General features: G+C 53.4%; 1 protein-coding gene across 13 annotated transcripts in view; it reads left to right on the top strand.

The window, feature by feature from the left end:
* The window catches only part of LOC116944856 (formin-binding protein 1-like), a 77767-nt gene extending 54631 nt beyond the window's left edge, over positions 1-23136 (top strand). For 3 of the 13 annotated variants that reach the window (XM_032958675.2, XM_032958670.2, XM_076068831.1), the window contains 8 exons: positions 725-739; positions 1954-1977; positions 2436-2545; positions 2800-2932; positions 4279-4409; positions 12480-12709; positions 14362-14541; positions 16813-23136. In XM_032958675.2, the coding sequence (XP_032814566.2) occupies positions 725-739; positions 1954-1977; positions 2436-2545; positions 2800-2932; positions 4279-4409; positions 12480-12709; positions 14362-14541; positions 16813-16820 (831 nt within the window). In that variant the 3' untranslated portion in view covers positions 16821-23136. The remainder of the gene's footprint in view (positions 1-724; positions 740-1953; positions 1978-2435; positions 2546-2799; positions 2933-4278; positions 4410-12479; positions 12710-14361; positions 14542-16812) is intronic. The other 10 variants (XM_032958677.2, XM_032958674.2, XM_076068835.1 and 7 more) reach the window with 6 other exon arrangements.
* Positions 23137-23553: the final 417 nt, after the last annotated feature.

The following is a 23553-nucleotide window of genomic DNA, read 5'->3' as shown; positions in this document are numbered from 1 at the left end:
GATCGCACCAATTTCAGAGGAGTTTATGCGGATAATAGGATCTGCCAATGGTGCCCATCAGCACGGACAAGGAGCCATTTCATTTAAACCGTTGTGTGCGCGCGCGATGGTTGCATGCGGCTCAAGGGTGTGTAAAGGCACCTTCATGATATATGGAGAGAGAAAAAAACGCCATCAGCATGTTTCCTTATGCAGCGCCGCATATACATTTATTAAAAACATCTGTGCTTACATCCTGCGGTGAAACTCAGGTAAGTCACATTGCCAAGCATCAAGTGTGTGTGAAGCAACGGCGCAATTTGTCATGACGTGAACGTCCCCTTAACGCGGCCCTCTTTGCGTCTCGACTGTGCGCAGCACCCGCGACTGCTTGATGAATCGTTCGCAGTTCGAGCGATTCATCAAACACCCCCCTCTGCTGGTAGCCTAGCGTCCACTTGCAGGCCGGGGCTACGTTCGTCTTGTGCCTCGCAGGGACAGCTGCCCCCGGGGGGGGGGGGGTTCCCCTTCGCTCGACTGCCGCAGGGCACCTCGAAATGCACTGCATGGGGTATCAAGTGAGGGCGATGATTGTTTGATGATGATGATGATTACGACGACGATGATGCTAGTTTTAGAAATAAAAGCGAATTTACTTTGCCTCCTGTACCCCCCCCCCCCGCCCCCCAACCCTTCTGGATTTTTGTTTTACATGTCTTTGTTTTTTGTTCCTTGAAACGCGAAGCTTTCAATGAAGCTGGTAAGAAGGCCCCTTTGTGGTGTGCTCCTCGCTCTGTGTGTAACCCTTGCATCGCTGTGGTCCGTGGGGATGTCACCGCGCGAAGTCCCAACGATCCGTCTTAAAAACCGGGCGCCCTCCCCCCCCGTCCGCTCGTGGATCGTGCAGAGGTCCCGGGGCGCTGTCGCTTAGTCCCGATGCCCCTTCTTTTTTACGTTTATTTGAAGGACGTTGTAACGACGGAAAAGTAGTTTCGGCGCGGCCCTTTTGACGATTTGCTGCCCGGATAAAGGCCTCCCTCCCCATGCCGTATCGCTCACGGGAGTTGTTTTGCCGTACTTCACCGCGCCGGTCAGTGCGGGCTGGTGCAGGCGCAGTGGTCAGCAATGCTCTCAGGACGGTTTCGATCCCGCTTGCTACTGCCAGCCGTGATCTGAACTCGAACACGTACAGCCCATTCGACTGTCCACTGATGGACGAAGGCCTCCCCGCACCGTGCAGGCAGCGAGGATTTTTATTTGACCATACTTCGCCACGCCGTGGGAGTACAGAACAACAGTGGATTTTGCTGAGCTGCCCTCTGCTGCCCACAGCGCTGACTACCGTACCTGTCTGTTGCGCACGGTCACCTAATCTCCAGGCTCAAGCCCTCGTTCCCCAGGTCGGACGAGGTCAGGTACATCCCGGCCGATTTTGTCGGAAGCCAACCGAGGTCACAGGGTCCACGACGCGGTGCGCTGGCCACTGCGCCAGTGGAATTGGAATGTTCGCGTTGAGACGCTCAGTGCCGTGACATCCCCCGTAGCGCGTCGGGGCTGTTGCAGTTTGAATCCGGGCCGTTTGAGCCTCTTCCCTCCCCACCCCATGCTCAGATGAAACTGCATGGCTCTCCGAGTTCCTCGGGTAACGTAGAGTTTTTCCGCTCCTTCGCACCCTCATCCTCGCTAACGCCGATAGCGAGATGCCTGCGTGTGCGCTTCCTCATTCATCCGCGAACCAGGCTTCTTCTTCACCCGTGTGCCAACGACTAACCGGACCGCCTCCCCCCACCCCCGCCCGCCCCCGAAGTCCATCGGCAGCGTACTTCCAACGCACGGCACCCCATGCGCAGAGTAATGGCGGCAGTGCCAGAAAAAAACGCGACGTCATCACACGCTTGAATGCAGAGTAACTCATTTTCTTGAAATGTGTAAGAAAAAAAGAGCGAAATAATATCTCTTATTCCCGGCGACAAGTCTTCTCCAGGATGTGTCCCAAAGGTAGGCACGCTCACTGGCGACGGCGGCGTCAGGCTCCGTAATGCTCGCGACTCATTCACTCGGTTCATCGGTGAGAATGTAAACGATGCGCCGCTACGCACGCTCGCTAGTTCGCGCTCGGATTATGATATCGTTTTAATAATTGTTACGTAGGTTGCTCGTGGTAGGAGCACAGCTCACAAAGTCGGGCGGTCCTCTGCCGAACGCCGTCCAGTCGAGAATAAAGTGGCTTCTCATGGTCGCGTAGTCCTAGGTAGACGTGCGGTCGTGGAATTTGACTCGCGTGATATTATTATAATTATTATTTCCTTATGATGGGCTTTCTCTCGTCACTTAGACATCTGATTTCTCTAACAGCTACGAGTGCCACACTTGCGCTCACACTTGGGGTTATATCATTATACATTTATTTACAGTTTAATATTGTCGCCGGCCGTGTTTCCCACGTCCCGACTCAGGGCGTTCCAGCCGAGGACTTCAGTCACCTGCCGCCCGAGCAGCGGAGGAAGAAGCTGCAGCAGAAGATCGACGACCTGAACAGCGAAATCAAGAAGGAGGTCGACCAGAGGTAACGACGCGTCCATAGGATTCGGGACAGACGGCCTCGTCCGTCTTCCGTGACAACGCAATCATCGCCCCTCTCCCTACTGGCAGTCTTCGTGCCGCCAGGTCACGCTCGCTCGCAAACGAGACTCCATCCTGGCCTCTCGAGTCATTTTCGTCCGGTTAAACAGCCTCAACGTCGATGAAGCGCGACCGTCGTGTGTGTGTGTGTGCGCCCGCCCCCCTTGTGTTGACGCGGTGCCCCGCTCTGTCTCGCAGAGAGGCGCTGCTCAAGATGAAGGACGTCTACCTCAAGAACCCGCAGATGGGAGACTCCACCAGCCTGGAGCCTAAGCTGTCCGAGACGGCGCACAAGATCGACAAGCTCCAGCAGGAAGCTCAGAAGTTTGAGGTCAGCACCGGCTGTGGCGCTGTGAAGACAATAAAATCGGTTCACCCGACAAAATCACCGATCGGCGATCTGCCCATATATGGAAGGAAGTTGGCATGGTGTTGTCCTTAGGGGCATGTCTCTGCCCATATATCATCTTGTGAAACCTAAATGGGGCTTGTCGGTTGTATCAATTCAGCTCGCAGTCGATCCGACAGGCTCATTAGAGGATCGATTCAACGAGGGTTAATCATTGCGTGGATATGTCGGCGAGCGATCCAATGGATCGAGTAATCCCATTGGCAAGTACAGGGCCGTGTGAAATGCCCCCTTTTTTGATTGGCTAATATCTGCACGATCGGTGATTCGCTCGCTGTCCGTTTTTAGCGCAAACCATAGGCGCTCGTGCTGACATGCGTGCGGGCAGTTGTGTACAAACATTTGAAAGGGAAAATTATTTAAACATGCCAAGGGTTTTTGTTATTTATTTTAGCAAGCTGTCTTTTTGGTAAGAATTATATTTAAACGTTCCCCTGGTCCTCCCTTCAAGCAATAAGGATTTTTTATTTAGCCAGGAAATCCACGCCGAGGATCAAGGCTCCTCTTCAGGAGGTTCCTACGACATTGGAACGTTTTGGGCAAATTCCCTTGATGAGTGAAGATGACACAGCTTTGCTGCGACAATCCTCTGGACACCTCTCAACCTACAATACCTGGCTCACCCAGGCAGCCTCACATCCAAGTACTAACCAGGCTCAATGCCTGCTTAGCCTCCGAGGTGTGACGATATAGGTCACACTCATTGGGCTCCCTAGAACTCTGGTTATAAAGACAGTACATCCATTCACACGAATAGAAAGTTTTACCAACATATTTAATTTAGTTTTTTTTTCTCCATAGAATTGCAAACCACCTTCGCATGCACGCTCGAAAACCGACAAATCAAGGCTGTGTTTAAAGCTCAGAACGGCACTAATTGTGCACTTGTTTTATAATTTGCGCACAAGATTTTGGTTATTCGCTAGGCTTTATACGAGCCTCGGCCGTTCTTTTGGCGCCGTTGCTGGAGTCGTTTAGCGACGGGGCTATGACCATCAACTCGCAGCCATGTTAATCATGGGCCAACAAAACCCCCCGATTCAAACCCGCGAACCTCGGCGCCGAGACCCCCAGTAACACCCGGACACCTCTAACATTCGCTCTAAGGTCTGAAATTCCGATCGCAGATGCCACGCGAGTTGGGTACGGCGCGTGCCCCGGTGATTGAAATTGCGGGTCGCACGCCAGCAGCAGCTGTGCGCACAGCCTTGCGTGGCGTACGGCCTGACCGGTTTTGTCCGCTTGTTCCGTTCCGTTCCGTCCATCAGAACTGGCTGGCGGATGCCGAGGGACGCATGCCTGCACGCGTCCACGGCCCCAAGCGGAACAGCGCGGCGTACGATCGCAGCAGCATCGTGGTGAACAACGTCGTCAACAACGGCTCGCAGGACAGAGAGAGGTAGATAGCATCTAGCCCGGCCACCTACTCACCCGGCCACCTGCTTACCCAGCCACCTACTCACCCAGCCACCTACTCACTGGGCCACCTATTCACCCAGCTACCTACTCACCCAGCCACCTACTCACCCAGCCACCTACTCACCCAGCCACCTACTCACTGGGCCACCTATTCACCCAGCTACCTACTCACCCAGCCACCTACTCTCCCGGCCACCTGCTTACCCAGCCACCTACTCACTGGGCCACCTATTCACCCAGCTACCTACTCACCCAGCCACCTACTCAACCAGCCACCTACTCACCCGGCAACCACAATCACGTGACTTCATCCCTTGGTGCCTATACAGCAAGTACCCCGCTGTGCAAAGTCAGGTTTTATTATTTTGGAATTTCTCGCTCCCACCGTAGGAATGAGGAAGTTCCACGACTGGTTCAGGACTGTAAACAGGATGTAAGCAGTGGCCCGCACTTGTCTCAGTGGGTATACCACTTCACCTCTTGACTTGGGTAAAACGCTCCATCCCAGGGTTCGTTTGTAATGTGTTGAATTATGGGCACAATACACGGTGAGTAGGTGGAAGTGGTGAGTAGGTGGACTAGTGGGGTGAGTAGGTGGAGTCGTGAGTAGGTAGCAGGGTGACTGAGTTTAGTGATGAGTAGGTGGCATGGTGAGCAGATGGTGTGGTGAGTCGGTGGTGAGTAGGTGGTGTAGTGGCGAGTGAGTAGGTGGCAGGCTAGATGCTATCCACCTCTTCCTCCGCCCGTGACTTGACTAAAGCGCCACGTCTCACAGAGCACCCATAACAATGATAAAAACACATTCAAACGCAGGTGTTTGCTAGAGTACGTTTTTTATCACGTGTGAAATGTGCGCTGACGCAGGTTATCGCACTCGCTCTGCAGCCTCGGTGGAAGCTGGCAGCTCTGCTTCACGTAGATTAATTTCCACGGAAATAGGAAGTGGCTTTGAGCCACCTCCAACTAACGTACACACGGCTCACCGCATGTGTGTGAAACCCTCGCCCCTCCCCTTCCCGTTTATAGTCAGCATTTAAATCGGTGATTTATCTCAGTGTTCCGGCAAGGCCCTGGAGGGAACCTGACTGCAATCACATTTACCAGTCGTACCTTCGACCCCTGCCAGTGGTTCTCAGAAGGTGGTCCGCGACTTTCCTCCAGGTGGTCCGCGGTGGCTGTGGTGCAAGCGCAGCTTGACCCCGACAGAAATGACAAAGTTTACACCCTTTTGTTGCGGACGTGAATTAATATTTTACTCGTGATATTTAATTAAAACAATTAAATTTTGATTTAAAGCTTTCGTGACTGCAGGGATTCATATTCTTGGTTCTTTCGGTAAAGTCACGTAGAAGGGAAACAATAAAATAATAAAAATATAAAACAATAAAATTCTCACGACGTTTCAACTACAACACAAGCAATTATCATCAGGTGTGAAAGCCACAACAAGAAAATTTGAAAAAAGTGGCTTTTTTTTTACGTTAGCACCAAGGATAGCGATTTGACAGTTTGTTCAGATGGACGAGTCCATCTATGTTCGGAAAAGAGGAGGGGGGAGACGAAAAATAATGGATGCGGTCTGAAAGCCACCTTAATTGATTGATCACGCTTAAGGTGGCTTTCAGACCGCATCCATTATTTTTCGTCTCCCCCCTCCTCTTTTCCGAACAGAGATGGACTCGTCCATCTGAACAAACTGTCAAATCGCTATCCGTGGTGCTAACGTTAAAAAAAACCCGCCACTTTTTTCAAATTTTCTTGTTGTGGTTTTTCACACCTGATGATGATTGCTTGTGTTGCAGTCGAAACATCGTGATAATTTTATTGTTTTATATTTTTATTATTTTATTGTTTCCCTTCTATGTGACTTTACCGAAAGAACCAAGAATATAAAACAATTAAATTTGGTAAACTACCGTGATTAAGCTAGCCGAACCCCTAAGATCTAAATGCACCCGCTAACAAGAAAATATATAAAACTTCTAGCTGTATTAAAAGATGTGTGTTTATATGTGTTCAGGTAATATTAATAATTTAGTATTCGTGGTATTTAGAGCAAAGTGAGAATGTCTTTTGTCACCCAGCGGTAAGGGGGGGGGGGGGGGGGAGCTGGCTGGTCCGCAGAAATCTTTGCATCGACAAGAAAAACCCTCATTCAAATCAACTGCTAAAAGCTCTCTATTCGTGTGACTCGATGTACTTCATAAGCAGGCAGTCCAGTGAGTGTGCCCTACATCGGGACAACTTGGAGGCCGGGGCATGAGTTGAGGCTGGTTCGTCCGCGGGCCAAACCAGTTTGAGAAAATATCGCCCCGACGCCCTTCTCTCACCCACTTTCAAATATCACCATCAACGGTTTAGCACGTGTGCTTTCACGGCCGGTGTGCTGCAGCAGTAACTAATTGGCACTTTTTTTTTAACGTGACAAACCTCACTAATTGGCTGTGTCAGGTGGTGGCGGGTTTGACGACACATATTTACGGGATCCCCCTTCCCCTCCGTTCGTGTGGGCCGTGAGGAGCTGGGATTAGAGATGTAAGTGGCTGAGCCATTTGCTGGCTTTGCCCGATAGTTGGCGGACCGACTCCTCCTGCTCGGCCTCAAAGCAATGCTCCTCCTTAACCCTGGCACCGATTTATTTCCGTTGGCTGTATGCCGTTTGCTCCGGGGCACGTCAAATTGTTGCCAGAGGCAGCTTGCGGTCCCTGTAGTTATGACATTTTGAACACGAGATTCACTTTAAACTGTTGCACGTTCCGGAAAGAAAGAGCGTGATTAACAGGGGGTGTGTCGCTCGGAGGGTGGCGGAGTGCGGGGAGAGTGGTGGGGGGTCAAAGGTCGCCGCGATGCGGTGCCTGGGCATTTCCTGTCTCTTTGCTTTTTAATCAACGGCCGTAGTCCTAACCGTAGCCGTGGAGCGTGCTTCACCGAGCATGGTGGGACTGGCAGGGAGGAGGCTGGCTCGCGAGCGGCGGCTCACCCGAGGACTCGCGATGATGCCGTTGTTGAAAGAGAAGGTGGGAGAGCGATCCGGCCTTCAGCTCCGCGTGCCTCTCGGATTCTGCCCATTGCCCCCGGGGGGGGGGGGGGGGGTGGGGGAGGGGGGCCGCCCCCGCTCGCTGCTCGCGAGCGACAGGGAGAGAGGCGCGAGGCGGCGAACAGAGACGGCCTTGTCTTGCGACGGAAAATTCACCGCGCTGGTTACACTCCCCTCTGCACCGTGCTCGGCAATCACCGGCCCCTAAGTGTTTCCCGGGGCTCACTCGATGATTGTTAATTGCAGCAGCACCGACAGCAGCAGCGGCTGTGCTTGCTCAGCGTGAGTGGTGTGGACGAGGTCAGCGGCTGTGTCGGTAAATGCTGACCGTCCGATTTAAATTTTGCAGGGTCTGCACGAGTGCAGTGCAATGCAATTGGGAGTTATAAATCGTATAAATAAGACCGCATCTCACGATATAAGTAGGGGAAATGCGGTCATCTGGAGTTGACCAACGAAGCACTATACCGACTGTGCTGGACATCTGTGAAAAAGAGCTTCCTAGCTCATCGGATTTCTCCAGGACATATGCATATTTTTGATTCTGTCCGGGCTCAACCTCCTGCTTAGTATTCTGAGATATGGGTAGATGGGGTGGATTCCGGGTGATTTAGTCATGGGATTTTTCTCAGGTGGTGGGGGGGGGGGCCTGGACACCCACAGTTGCCCAGCCTCATGCGGCGAATGCCGATGTGTTTGGAGGCAGGTGGGACAGGATGTGTTTGTGCCATTGACTCATGGAGTCAGCAATGCTGTGGTTTCATTACAGGGTGTGTGTAAGTTTGTAAGTTACTATGTGCTTGTGTGTGTGTTTGTCCTGCGGTAGTGCAGCGCTAAGAACCCGGCGATTCCCGCTCACGGCCAACACCAGCAATGATTCTTATCGGAACCGGTCCTGGGCATCTCCTAGGTCGTCTCAGCCTTTAATGAGTAGCTGGTGTGGAGTGTAAACATCGCCACTAAGGTAGACAAAGGCGTCCAAGCGTAGTGCTGGCCACCCACTCCATCGTGTGCGGTGCCCACCTTCATAAGTGTTACTCGCTAACGGCACTTGTGCCAACAGTGTTACAGGCTATACGGGGGTCTTTGTCTTGTGTGCCTGCGGTGCATGTGTAGAGCTGTAGTGTAGTGCTAAGAACCCAGCAATTCCCGCTCACGGCCAACACCAGCGACGATTATCTGAACCGGTCCTGGGCCTCCCCTAGATCGACTCAGTCTTAAATGAGTAGCTGGTGCGGTGTGTGATCATCGCCACTGGAGGAGATGACTGGCCGAGCATGGTGCTGGCCACCCACCCCCTTGTGTGCCGTGCCGGCCTTCATAGGTGGTACTCGCTCACAGCACTTGCCCCAACAGTCTGTTACGGCTGTAAGGGGGTTCTTTGTCTGTGTACTGTGCACGTGTGTGAGGCCCAGTGAGAGGGAAGAGAACCGCTCCGCACGACGGACCCGGCGACCCGAGTCCCACTCCCGGCCGTGGCTAACGTCGGTGACGTGAGTCGTATCTGAACCGGTCTTGGAACTCCCCTAGGTCGACTCAGCCTTAAATGAGTACCTGGTTCGGTGTGTAAACATGACCACTGGGGAGACGAAGGCAGCCGGGCTTGGCATTGCCTACATAACCCCCTCGTGTGCGATTCCATCCATAATAGGTGATCGGGTTAACAGAACTTGCCCCCACCAGTTTCTAAAGGTGAACCTTTGTCTCTGTGTAAGGTTTAAGGCTTTACTCCTCTGTCTGTGACTGACTGCATCTCCGTCTAAAGTAATCACATGCCCACCGTTGCCGTACGCCATCTTGAGAGAGATGCTGCTGCGTCCCACGTGGACTCGATGTTAATCTCAACATTTTTCCGCAGTTGAATTGTCCGTGGGGAGCGGTGGTGCAGCGACGCACGCACTGCACTATGAACCTGGCCACCTTGATGTTCGATTTACGCTCACCGATAATCACATCAGTGGCAAGTGGCTCCTGAAGTCGGTGCTGCCCTCCGCTAACTTTTGCCAACCGCGCTGAGAAGTGTGGTGAAGTATGGTCAGCGACACGCCTGCAGGAGGTTCTTGTCCAACAGTGAATTTACATTGGGGCTGTTGCAGTGTGTACACAAGCCATTCTACGTGTAGGTGTAGACGAAGCGTGAGTTTTATTGGTCTGAATCACGTCGAGGAATGCTGTTTTACATGTTTTATTGCCTCCCTCTCATCCTACAATATGCGTTCAAAAAAGGCTTTGTTACTGTGGAATCCTGCCGGGGAAAAGTGTGGGTGGCAGTAGTGGCGTAGTGCTGCCCCCCCACTCGTGTGCCCCCTAACAGGACTTGACCCAACAGTATGTGCAGGCTATACGGGGGATCTTTGTCTGTGTTGTCCTCTGTACAGTACTTGCATGCGTGTGCCTCCTGCTGCTGGGCATGCCGTCGTTGTTGTACGCACTCAGTTGAATATGGGTGGGCAGCTTTCATTAAAACATTTTCCATTGATTTGTATAGAGTGGGCTACGTGCTCCTCGTGATAAATAACACAAAGGCTGATGCCCTTCGTTTGGGCGTGCATGGCGCAGCAGCAGGCCTGAGACCCGGGGGGCGCTTCGTGGGCTGGTGGGCCACGTCGAGATTCGGGCGACGTCCAAACCAAACGGGGCTGTGAGGTGGTGGCCCGAGAGACAGCGGCACAGCAAGCGGGAGTCTTGAGCCTTCTCCGCGTGGGGCCCTTTAAGTGCGTCCGCAGTGGGCGTTTTTCTCTCGACTTGCCACACGAAGTAAACAACCAAAGACAAAGATCCCCCGTATAGCCTAAACGGACTGTTTGGGGGCAAGTGCTGTTAGCGAGCACACGAGGGAGTGGGTAACACCACGCCCGGCCGCCTTTGTCTCCCTAGTGGCGATGTTTACACATCACACCAGGTACTCATTTGAAGCTGAGTCGACCTAGGGGAGGCCCAGGACCGGTTCAGATAATCGTCACTGGTGTTGGCCGTGAGCGGGAATTGAACGCGGGTTGCCAAGTTGGTAGCGCAGCGTAGCGCTAACTGCTACACCACCGCTCCCCACACGAAGTCAGATCACTCGTTCACGTGGAATTGGCCAAACATTCCAGTGCAGGGCCCTCCTCAAAAAGCATTCCTGAGACTCGTTGTGGCTTTCCTCGACAGATGGACAGATACGTGACTGGGATTGTTGGCGCGGTTCAGGCCACTCCTTTATTCGTTGCCTCGATTTGGCACGCCTGGCTTGCATCGGGTCGCGCTTTCGTCCACTTTATCTGCATCTGCCCTCTGGTGGCCATCTATGGGCCTACACGCAAACCTCCCTGCACGCGCCCCGATCTCATCGTAACGCGGATGGTAATCAGCAGGGGTTTGAGCCTGGTTATGGTGCTTGGATGGGTGGCCACCAGGGCTTGCCAGGTGTTGTTGTAGGCGTGTGGTCAGGAGATGGCAGTGGTGAGTGTCACCACGCCCGTGTGAGCGCGTGGGATTTCGGCAGGGCTGCGATTTCACGCAACGTTTCCACTTTTGTCGTGTTTAAAAAATGTACAAATGTCTTCTCTACCTAAATGTGACAGTATCACGTCGTCACAACAATAATGCGTCTAATCGCAATGGGAGGGAGAGGAGCGGGGGGTAAATCTATTTGTGACCGCTGGCCACGACCCTAGTGACGGGTATTCAATTTGTGTGTCACCCTCCCCCTACTCACAGCCTCCTCTCGGCAAAGACAAAGATCTCCCGTATAACCTTGACAGAGTGTTGGGCAAAGTGCTGTTAGCGAGTAGCAACTATGAAGGCCAGCACTGTGGCACACGGGGCGATGGGTGGCCAGCACCATGCCTGGCCGCCTTTGTCTCCCCAGTAGCAATGTTTACACATCGCCCTCCCTCTCTTACCTATATAGGCTCTTGATACAAGCAGCCCTTTTGCCCACTTCAGCAATTGTTTCTTGCTGTGGTTGTGACACCTGATGACGGACGCTTGCGTTGCGCCCGAAACGTCGTGATTTAATTTATTTTATTTTTATACCTACATGACTTTACCGAAAGAACCAAAGAGTATCGCACAGGGTACTCATTTTAGGCTGAGTCGACCTAAGGGAGGCCCAGGACCGGTTCAGATAATCGTCACCGGTGTTGGCCGTGAGCAGGAATCAAACCCGGGTCGCCGGGTTCCTAGCGCAGCGTAGCGCTAACCGCCAAACCACCGCTCCCCACCAGACAGCAACACACACAGCAGCACACACAGCACACACAGCAGCACACACAGCAGCACACACAGCAGCAGCACACAGCAGCACACACAGCAGCACACACAGCAGCACACACAGCAGCACACACAGCAGCACACACAGCACACACAGCAGCACACACAGCAGCACACACAGCAGCCTACACAGCAGCCTACACAGCAGCCCACACAGCAGCCCACACAGCAGCACATACAGCAGCACACACAGCACACACAGCCTACACAGCAGCCCACACAGCAGCACACACAGCAGCACACACAGCAGCACACACAGCAGCAGCCCACACAGCAGCAGCACACACAGCAGCACACACACAGCACACACAGCAGCCCACACAGCAGCCCACACAGCAGCACACACAGCATACACAGCAGCACACACAGCACACACAGCACACACAGCAGCACACACAGCACACACAGCAGCACACACACAGCAGCACACACAGCAGCACACACAGCAGCCCATACAGCAGCACACACACAGCACACACAGCACACACAGCAGCCCATACAGCAGCCCATACAGCAGCACACACAGCACACACAGCAGCACACACAGCAGCCCACACAGCAGCACACACAGCAGCACACACAGCACACACAGCAGCCCATACAGCAGCACACACAGCACACACAGCAGCACGGGCGGCGCAGCAGGAGCGAGCGACTTCTTTCTCACCGAGCGCCGCACTCTGGTTGTGCCGTGCTGCGGTTGCGCCGCCGTCGCCGCTGTGCTATAGTGTCCGCTCTCGGGCCCCCTCCCCACACGAGCAGTCCGGACGGCAGCTACACGGAGGAGGCCCCCCCGGAGGGCACGCCGGCGCCCCCCGCGCCGCGCCAGCCTGACCCGGCGGTGGCCCCCGCCCACGGCGGCGGCGGCGGCACCACCGCCACGACCGCGGCGCAGGTCGACTCCGGCGGGGACTTTGACGACGACGACTTTGAGGACGAGGAGCCGCTGCCCGTGCTCGGACGATGCAAGGCGCTGTACCCCTTCGACGGTGAGGATGGATCCTTCATGTCCATCGAGTCCCCTTGCGGTGCCGCCCCATTTCCCTGTGGCCGTGCCCGTCGCCTGAGTCGAGATGGTTTCCGCACCGGTGCGCTGTTTGGCGTTTGACGTCCCAGTCAGGTCCGTGGCCCTGCTATTCCCAGAACACCTTCCAGTGTTCCCTGCACCGCCGTCCTTTGCAACTGGCCGCCACTCATCCCGGCGAGATGAGGCTGCTCGAGGGCTAAACTCCTGGCTCTTGTTCCATGTTCTCTTCTCCGGCGTGCGCCTCTCCTTTAGTAACCAATCCATCGTGTGGACTCGGCCGCCGGCCATCGTCTTCTTCCAACGATTTAGATTTGTTTTTAGCGTGCCACCGCCACCACCGCAGCAGCAGGTTTCGCTCTTGCAGAGAGAGAATGATTTAGAGGTGCGAGGAATCAACAGACAAGCGGGGAAGGCATCCGCAGCAATGAACAAGCGCCAACAATTTCCCAAGCTCCGCGGTTCTCCACGTTGAAGGTGTTATTGGCCAATTACACGTGGGAGGAAACCGGAGCACCCGGAGAAATCCGACGCGTGCGAGGGGGCAACACCCTATCCCGTACAGACGGAACAGGTGGAGTCCACATTTCTTTGCTGTGCCACTTTCTCGTGGCAGAGCCAGAGTACGGGCACCTCCGTGACGCCCACGGGAAGGGAGTTGCACACCCCATCTGTGTGTGATCCACCAACCCAACATGTCCTACCCATGCCCCCTCTGCTGTCCTTAATCGATCTGATGTCTAATACCTGTGTATGTTCTCTAATCCACGTGTTTCCCTTTGTGTGTCTCATTATAATCACAAACATGCACCCTCATGAAACTGAAAATAGCAGTCCACCTGAAGATGAACTATTTTAATCAGTGCATGTTACTTTTACTGACAGACTACTATCTGATCTTTCATGGCAGGAGCAGTATCTGGTCGTTAATGGCAGGAGCAGTATCTGGTCTTTAATGGCAGGACCAGTATCTGGTCTTTAATGGCAGGACCAGTATCTGGTCTTTAATGGCAGGACCAGTCTCTGGTCTTTAATGGCAGGACCAGTATCTGGTCTTTAATGGCAGGACCAGTCTCTGGTCTTTAATGGCAGGACCAGTCTCTGGTCTTTAATGGCAGGACCAGTATCTGATATTTAATGGCAGGACCAGTCTCTGGTCTTTAATGGCAGGACCAGTATCTGGTCTTTAATGGCAGGACCAGTATCTGATATTTAATGCAGGACCAGTCTCTGGTCTTTAATGGCAGGACCAGTATCTGGTCTTTAATGGCAGGACCAGTATCTGGTCTTTAATGGCAGGACCAGTATCTGGTCTTTAATGACAGGACCAGTCTCTGGTCTAGGATATAGGAATAGGTTTTACCCTTTTAACTGGCACAAACAGTCTCTGGTCTGTCAGAGCAATTCTAACTGCAATGATTTGTTTCCCACCATTCAGGAAACAGAGCCATGGGATGCTTCCACCATCGTCAATCTTGGCCACCTCCTTCACCTCCCCGTTATCTCCTTTGTAACTTTCTGACCCGCCCCTACTGGACATCTGAGAAAAAGAGCTTGTATGGCACTTCGGATTCCTCGAGTGTAAATAAATATTCTGATTCCGCTCGCGACTGCCAGGCAACAGCGAGGGCACCATCGCCATCGCGGAGGAGGAGCTCTTCCAGCTCGTGGAGGAGGACAAGGGCGACGGGTGGACGAGGGTCCGGAGAGCCAACGGAGAGGAGGGCTACGTGCCCACGTCCTACCTGGAGGTCACGCTCGATCCCGTCGCAGCAGCAGCAGCAGCCGCCAAACCAGGTGCTGCGTGCGGAGTGCAGCTGCGTGCCTGCACCTACATCTAAAACAAAACAAAAATCATTTTTTCAGAAGCGACCTGGCCACAAATGATGGCTCAACAAAGTGGCTTATGTGGAAATTTATAGCAGCCAAATACTCTAAACGCGTATATCTAAATGTGGAGGGGAAAACCGGAGGACCCGGAGAAAAAAAAACACTCGACCACAGGGAGGGACACACGCAAGCTCCATATATACAGGTGTCGCGGTCGGAATGGAACCCACGATCTCCTGCATACCAGGCGAGGCAGTTAACATCTCGCCACCGTGGCACCCCACATCTAGGCCCAAGTCTCGCGCCTGGGCCGCACAATGCATGTGAATAAGAGACGGCGGTTCTTAATAAATGTCGTCACGGAGCGGCAGTCCTTAAAGAGCCGCCAGCATGCGGCTCTGGAGGCGCAGGTTGCCCATCTCTGGACTAGGTTCACGCTGCTCGATTGTCACCCCAACGTCGTGGTGCTATTGTCACGATTGTTTAATCGCAGGGCGGAGGAAGAGTTGCGATTCAGTTCAGGAGACTTCCATCCATAAAGGAAGGGCGGGGAGGCAGGTAGGGGTGGCACGATTACTCTCGTGAAGGTGATTCAACGTGAACCAATCTTGATTTAAAGCTTTCGTGACTGCAGGGATTCATATTATTGGTTCTTTTTGTAAAGTCACCTAAAAGGGTAACAATTTAATAATAAAATATAAAACAATACAATTTTATTTAAAATTTTATTGTTTTATATTTTTTGTTTTATATTTTTATTATTTTATTGTTTCCCTTCTACGTGACTTTACCGAAAGAACCAATAATGTGAACCCATCTGTCGGAGAAGTTCAGCATACGTGAAGCCATGTTGTTTGAGATTCAGCCGATTGAAAGCGAGCCACGTTCATCAAAGGACCTTTTTTAAATCTTGGAGACACAAGCCAAAACAATATTGACCTCTATGTAAATAGGTGATCGTGTACGGTATTGCCTTGATACCTACCCGCTCTCTGGCTTTTGTGCTGTTCATTAAATATTAACGAAGATACATTCATAATCCACGTTTTGGCATAACTTTTCCGAACTAGTCCTTTTGGCGTTGTAGTTGTTTTTGACATTTTAGCCTCCAGTGGTGTCAGGGTTAAACGGAAAGGGCGTGGTGCTGGCCACCCACCCCCTCGTGTGCCGTGCCGCCCTTCATAGGTGCTCGCTAACAGCACCTGCCCCAACAGTCTGTGCAGGCTACACGGGCGATCTTTGTCTCTGTTTTGCCCCCAACCTCCCTTCCTGTGTGGCCTCCCGGTGTGTTCCATCTGGCTTCGTCGTTTCACCCTTGGCCCCTGTACTCCTGGAATTGCAGCTCAAGCAGCCTGTCCTGACCAATTTATATCCTGTCTGGCGCTCTGCCTTAATCAGTCTTAAGCGAATGTAACTTATGAACACAGTCTCTTTATGCGACTTGTTTATTGATTAAAACCGTGTTCAAGAAGGGCTTGGAGAGCCGACTCGTTCGAGTCGACGATTACAGTTGTAGAAATATGAAAGCGACATTCTGAATTTTTCCAACCGCCCCCCCCCCAAAAAAAAACGATGGCCTAGAGGTTGATTGCCAGTGAACCAAGTAATATGCCACCCATGGGGTGTGACACTAAAGCCGTTGGAAAGCAGGCCAACGATTCGAGTAAGTGCCTGCCGCTAGTATGGTACAGGAATACCAAGTCACTGATCGGACATCGTTGCACAGTGGTCTGAGCACACGGCTCGCAATCGCACGGTCCCGAGTTCCAGTCCCTGTTCGGGGGCAGCCGACTCGGCTACTTTTTTCTCCGGGCGGGTCACTAAATCAAGAAATCAAGTTCCGTCTTTGTGATAAGTCACCAGTGGTTGCGTCCTACGGATAGACTCGGCCCTGCCACAGGAACAATACATATCCACCGCTGGCACTCATGAGCTGCAAACAGGAGAATGCGCATCTCCCCCCACACGGGGTTTGGGGGGAAAACCCACATTGTAGATTTAACTGTTGACTAAGCGAGCAGGATCGTCATCACCGTCGTCCTTTCTCCACGTGCACACCGCTGTTCCTGTTGTTTCCCCTCCACCCCCACACACCCCCCCCCCCCCCCCGGTACGTCGGCGCGCGGTGGACGTGACGTGCTCTGAGCAGCCACGCCTCTCCACTAAAGCCTCCTTCCTCCCCCCTCCTCCTCTCCCTCTTGTGTTGCCCCGCACCTCTCCCTCCCACGCCGCATCCAGGTTCATAAGGGGGGGTCTCCCCGCACCCCCCCTCCCCCACCACTTCCGTCTCGGGGAGAGGAGCTCCCAAGCGGGGATGAGCAGGCGGCCGCGGGGGGACAGTGTGTCCGGCTCTCGGTGGGGCCCTTGTACGAGGCTCCGATTTTTGTTGTTGTTGTTGTTGTTGCCAAATTCGGAAATAGAATGTCGCAATTCTGGCCCGCCCGCCCGCCCGCACGCTCCCCGTAACGGCCGTCTCCTGTTTGCTACCGACAATGTGGGACGACGAGTGAGAGGGCTGCGCCCAGAGCCGTCCCTAGGGTACACGGCGAATCGCGGCGATTGCCCCGGGCCCCGTGCTTTTGGGGTCTTTGTCCCCCCCCCCCACCTTCCGCACTTCGATATCACAGTGTCAGATGTAATACTTCCGGTCAAGTTTGAAGGTGGAGAAGGTGAGGGCACATCCACCCCCCCCCCCACTTCCCCCCCCCCCCCCCCCCATGAACGACACTGCCAGTGGCTGCTGTTGTTGTCCAGCTGACCTTTTCAGAAATCGAAACGGAATCGTGTGTGCACTGTGTAAGATCCGCCCCCCCCCCGCCTCCCGCGCCTCCCCCTCCACTCCACAATCCTCCTCGCCCCACCACCACACTCTGGCGGCGTTCTCTTTGGAAACCGTTTGCAAACAGTTTGTAAAGTTTTTATTATGCGGCCGGATTTTTGCGTTTAAATGTTTTGAACGTTTAAATTGGTTTGCAAGCAAGTACCGTTCTGCACTTTGGCGGAGACGATGGTGGCAGGGGGAGGGAGATGTTCAGGCCTCTTGCGGTTTTCCAGCAATAACCTGGGATGGTGACTTGGGTTTTAAATAAACAACCCACCCGGTCAAAAATGTACTTCGGTTTGAAATTAATACGTTGCCATATTGTCCATTGGGAGTTGTTCTCTGCGTTACCATCCGTGACTTGCGAATCTGGTCGACCAACCTCTCTTTTATTAGTTCCTTGTTTCTTCATGGGGGGGGGGGGGGTAGGGGTCTTTGTTTTGCCGCGAGTTAATTTCTCTCCTCCACATTCTTGCCCTTCAAGTCGTTCGTCAAGCCTCTTCACCCAAAGTTAATTCTTTTTTTTTAGATATATATCGTGAAACATTCTCCGTTGCCGTCGCTGAAGTTCTGCATTCTGTGAATATGAACCCTCGACTTGAGACTGCCTTTTGTGACGTCATGTTAACGCCATTGTGCGCGCGTTTCCCTTTTGTCCGGAGGCTGAACCGCGCTCGGCGCTCAGTCGCGCCGACGTCTTTTGAGAGGAGCGCGGCGCTCGCATGCTGTGCTCCAGCTACTTCGCCACGGAAGCAAACTGTGAAGCTAAAACCCGACCAGAATCAGAATATTTATTTAGACTGGAGAAATCCGATGAGCTACGACGCTCTTTTTTTTTTTTACATGTCCAGTAAGGGACCGGTCAGAACGTTGCGGAAACGAAACAATTCAAGAACACGATGGGAGTGCAAAGTATAGGAAAGGTGAGCGAATCACTGGAAATAGATTTCAGCTGGCTCATGCGTCCAACATTTTTTTTTTATACAGCAGCATGAATAAATAACTAAAAGTCACGACAGTGCAAGTTGTTCGGTTCTTCCGTTGCGCTTTCGCTCCAAAATATTTTGGTAACCAACATGTTTTGACGTCACCTCCGGCAGCCAATCGCAGTTGCCCGTTATCCGTTTGCGTCAGGATGGCTGATAACACGAAAATCTTCTGACCCCCCCCTCCCCCCCCTATTAAGGCGACTGTTACAAGCTCCCAGAAATATTCCTGCTGCCTGGTTCATTGCAGACGGTCGTAAAATAATCCCGTTGAGGTCCCGGGGATTTATGTCGTCGCGGTAAATTCCCGGTGGCGCGGTCCGACGTGCCCGTGACTTGACTCTTTGAGTGCGGGCTCACGGTGAGGACAGCCGCGGTCCAAAAGATACATTTGTATCTTGTTAGGATCGGACTTGGAAGAAATGTGACCACTACCCATTCAGCTTATACAGCCACCGGTGAAACTAGAAATGATCGGTAATCGTCGGCTGCGTAGGTTTTCGCGGTTGTGTTGTCACGGCTCTCTGCGACGTGATTTCGGGTAATGCCGCCACGTGCCGTTTCGGGACGAGGTCCGACGTTTCGCTCCACGTGCTGCGAATTTTTTCGGTTCCCAGAGAAGCCCTCATGACGTGGAGCGCAAACACACGGCGGAATACCCGGAAAAGGCATCGCGGAGTTGCACCTATGGTCGTCGGTGCGAGTCAGACCGAATTGTTGGGGGTGTTTTTGACCGTGTGTGTTACGAGTGACCCGTTTGGACAGTGTGGTTTTTTTTAATCTCTTCCTTCGCGCAGAGAAGACGGAGAGAGCGAGCGAGCGAGTCTTAGCATTTAGTAAAAAATGCCTGGCTCGCTACATTCATCACAGCCTGGCCTATCCGTTCCTGTGAACGTATTTAATGTCATCGTTATTATTTTGTAATAACTCCACTGCTACTACTAGGCCAACTTGACCGTCAAACGCTGACGCGGCAAATTAGTAAAAACCGTCATTTAGATAGACCGGGGTGACGAGGATGGACAAGCGTGCGCAACAGCTCTGCGTTCCTTGAAGAAATCGCGTGGAGAATAAAAAAAACGAGCGTTTCCTCTCTCTCTCTCTCTCGCCGTGTGCGGGTCCCACGGAACGCCTGGCGCGTGTTTTGACTTAGCTCTTCGTCGCGCCGTCAGCCAGCATGACGACACGGCCCCCCCCCCCCCCCCCACATCTTGAACATTTACCGCGGCGGCGGAAACGAATCGCGCCGGACGTCTCGCGTCGCCCTGAACGGGCCGCGGGGTTTGGGGTTTGGGACGCATTCCGGGTGACACCGGGTCGGGCCCGCCAGCTCTCGACTTCCTTCTGGGCGGCGGCGACTGTCATCCCACCGACCCCCCCTGCGCTTGCGTCGCGTTGGGGCGGGCAGGCCGGACACGTCGCCCGCCTGGCAGTGGTTGGCTACACGCGGTGCGAAAGGAGTTCGGCGCGGACGTACGTACGACGCTGCCGTCTGCCTCGCCGTTGCCTTTCGAAGCGCCCACCGTCGTCGCTGCTTAGAGTTGGTTAGCGAGGATCGACGTCGTCGTTTTGTTTTCCCGCACCTCCGATTGAGCGCGGTTGGCTACGTACGGTAGCGAAAGAAGTTAACGTACGTGCGTTTGCCCGTCTTTCCGTTGTATCGAGAATGACCACCCGCCCCCGGTGTTCACCTTCTGTCGGTGGACGCGGAGGCCCCCGTGACCCTGCGGGGTGAGACCTCTGTGCACGCAGGACGGATCGCCAATCCGTAGACTTAGACGGCGCCGCCGCCGTGCTGACGCGGCGTCACCGTTTGCCGCTCGTTCTTCGCGTTGGGGTCCGCGCAGAGCGTGGATGCGGAGTGACCGCATTGTGCCTGTCTGTGCGGGCAGTGGGGAAACCTCCCGACAGAGATGGGAAGTCTCTTAATTGCATGCAATTTAATTACAATTTGTAATTGCTATCAGAGAAATTGGTGATTTGTATCTATATATTGGTCATTAGTACCCATGTTACAATACCGCAGTACGGTAGTTTGAATGTGTTTAACCCATCTCTGCCCGTGACGACATGAGGCGTACTACTTTTGACACGGGCACACGAACAATATCTATCCATCATTGCAAGTGCAAGCATGTTAGTCTCACCGATCGGGTACTAGAGGGGAACGTTTTTGACCTGGCAACCAACAACAGCGTTCCTAGTGTCAGTGCCACGCTCAGTCACTTCACTCACTGCAAGTGCCTCTCGCAGTGACAGAAGTTGGTCGAGCTGCGTGCGTGTGTGTGTGTGCATTAGTATGTCTGTGTGTTGACGTGTGCATTTGTGTGTCTGTGTGTGTGTGTGTGCGTTAGTATGTCTGTGTGCGTGTGTGCGTTAGTATGTCTATGTGCGTGTGTGCGTTAGTATGTCTGTGTGTTGACGTGTGTGTTTGTGTGTCTGTGTGTGTGTGTTCGTATGTCTGTGTGTGTGTGTGTTCGTATGTCTGTGTGCGTGTGCGTTAATATGTCTGTGTGTTGACGTGTGTGTTCGTGTGTCTGTGTGTGTGTGCGTTAGTATGTCTGTGTGTGTGTGCGTTAGTATGTCGTTGTGCGTGTGTGCGTTAGTATGTCTGTTGACGTGTGGTTGCCCGCGGCCATTTGGATCTGAGAGTGCGATCCGATGCGGCCCGCGGTAAGAATGAAAGGTTGTGCCCCGTCCCCACCCCCGATCCCACTCGCTCATCTGAATGTCCGGTCCGTCCCTGCGTGCAATTTTCCGCTGCACATTAGTTGCCACGCGTGTTTTCATTTTAATGTGTACATGTAAAAAACCACAAAAAAACTTTGCCGGTAGTTTTTTAATGCACAATTTATTTTCCGTTAAACTTTTTTGTTTTTAATATATATTATTATTTGTCTCTGGATCGGAGAATTGTGTTGGTTTTTTTTCGAAGTGGGGAACGTCAGCCACAGTTACCGCCACTTGGATGGATGGAACCGATTGAGAATCACAGATTCCACGGGGCATGTTGGGACGTCGTCACGATCAGAGGCTAGGATGTCGTACGGCGCCAGGTAACGTTTTAGAGGAAAACTTGCAAGCAGGGCGCCGACGGGACACACGTGCTTGTGTGACAGGCGGGTATCGCGAAGGCGTTCGCGATCAATAATAGATTCATCGACAATGCGCTACGATCCAGCGTCGTGTCCGACTGTGGGTTTAGCATCTTTGCTCACCGTCACCGACGCTATTTAGTCGTAACGAACAAACACGCAAAAAAAAACACACACAAGCTATCGGCCGGTTTTCTTATTGTTACGTTTGTCGGTTTTATTTGTTTAAAGTATATATATATTTTAAACTTAACAGCTTGCACAGTTCACGGGAGTTTGTTGTCCTAGCGCTCGCAATCGCCACGCGGACGCGCGACCGACGCGGCCCTCTGGCGTGTCGGCGCGCGCGGTAACTTATTGTCGCTTTTGTCAATGCAGGCACCTCGCTCGCTTCACCCAGCCGAGGGAGGGGGGGGGGTCTCGTTTGCGGAGCTGCGTTTGTTGTTGCTGCTGTTGCAAAGTCGGCTTATTGTGCGCGTAGCTGTTAGGCCCTGCTGACGACGACGTATGTTGCGGCGACTTGCCCTCGAGTGAGCGGGGAGTTTCGCCAAACCCCAGTGCTCCCGCTGCCTCCCCCCCCCCGCCTGCTCTCCTTCGAACGGACAATGTTGGGGCCTACGTTGTTGGCACGCGGCTCGCAACAATTGCACGAATGTGGGCCCAGCAGTTCCACGTTTGCCGGGGACAAACTCTCCGCTGTTTACCAAACGCGCCTCCATTCAAATGGAAGCGCGGCTTTGCTCTAGATGGTGCGTATACGTGTCGCCGTCACAGACTGTTGGGCCAAGCGCTGTTGGCGAGTAGCACCTATGAAGGCCAGCACAGCACACGGGGGGGGGGGGGTGTCTAGCCCCCCCACCGCCCGCAACGCACCAGATGCACATTTGAGGCCAAATCGAACTAGCGGAGGGCCAGAACCTATTCAAATTCGGCTCACCTGGGTTCGCAGCGCAGTGCGCTAACCCGCTACACTACCGCTCCCCGGACAAGTTTTATGTAGATCAGCGTCATATTGCCAGTAGTGGGCTCTGATTGCTACAGTAATTAACATGCGGGTAATGTTCTAATTTGGAGACGTTGGACCCCCCCCCCAACTGCAGTTTTGGAGAGAGGAACCCCCCCCCCCCCCCGGACTCTGCTCCGTAGTGCTTAGTACCTTTGCACACACAGTACACACTTTTACACTGCACAGTCCCTGTGTGTGTGCGCTCGCAAGCACGCGGTAGTCCTGACTGTGATAGTCCCGTTTACGATGGAGCATCGACCCCGCCGCTTGCGTTTCATCACGGATGGGGCGTCATCAGGGGCACAAGCGGTTTGCCTCGGGTGGATGGGGCGATTGGGCCGAGAGACGACAGGACAGGAGGGGCTGGGTCGACAGGATAGGAGGGGGCTGGGTCGCCGGAGAGGGGGGTTGATGGTGGGTGGATGGTGGGTGTGGGGGGGTTCTGTTTGTGACGCAGCTGCACCCACTCACCGCCAGGTAACCCGCGCGTTACCTGTGCATCCCACCGCGGCCCACCCGCCCCATCCCTGGCCTGGCTGTCCCCGCACGTGACTCGCGTGTCAAACAGGCGCGTATAATAACAACGCTTGTTTTGTTATGATTTTTATTGTAACGCTGCTGTACATGAAATAAACACGTTTTGCATAAACAGTCGCACTTTGTTGTTGTCGTTTGCATGTTTGGGGCTGCCGTGCTTTGCGATTGGTTGGTTAGCAGCACACCTGACTTGCAGTCTGAATGTCGCCGGTTGGATTCGATTTCCTGGTGCGGGAGTTGAAACAAGGGTGCAAGTTTCTGAATCCCACCATCCCGTCCCCGTCCGCCCAGCAGCACGGTATATCCATGGGGAGCACCAAGTCAGTCGAATTGGAAAGTTGCGTTTGGTGGGGGTACCCGCGCCTCTTCAAGGAGATCTCGCCAGCGTGGAAGAGTAGGCCAAAACCACCGTCGAGAGCTCCCTCTCGTGGAGGCCTTTTTTTTCGTCAGCAGTGGCAGAGCTGCGCCTGTACCGGACGTGTGAATTGTAAATTGTGATGTATATTCAACTTCTTTCACACCGTACGTAGCCAA

The sequence above is a fragment of the Petromyzon marinus genome, chromosome 22 (genome assembly GCF_048934315.1).
Source record: "Petromyzon marinus isolate PM22_M1 ecotype Great Lakes invasive population chromosome 22, UKy_Petmar_22M1.pri1.0, whole genome shotgun sequence".
NCBI lineage: Eukaryota > Metazoa > Chordata > Hyperoartia > Petromyzontiformes > Petromyzontidae > Petromyzon > Petromyzon marinus.
The sequence above is the reverse complement of the archived record's forward strand: the minus strand, read 5'-3'. Positions and strand labels throughout refer to the sequence as shown.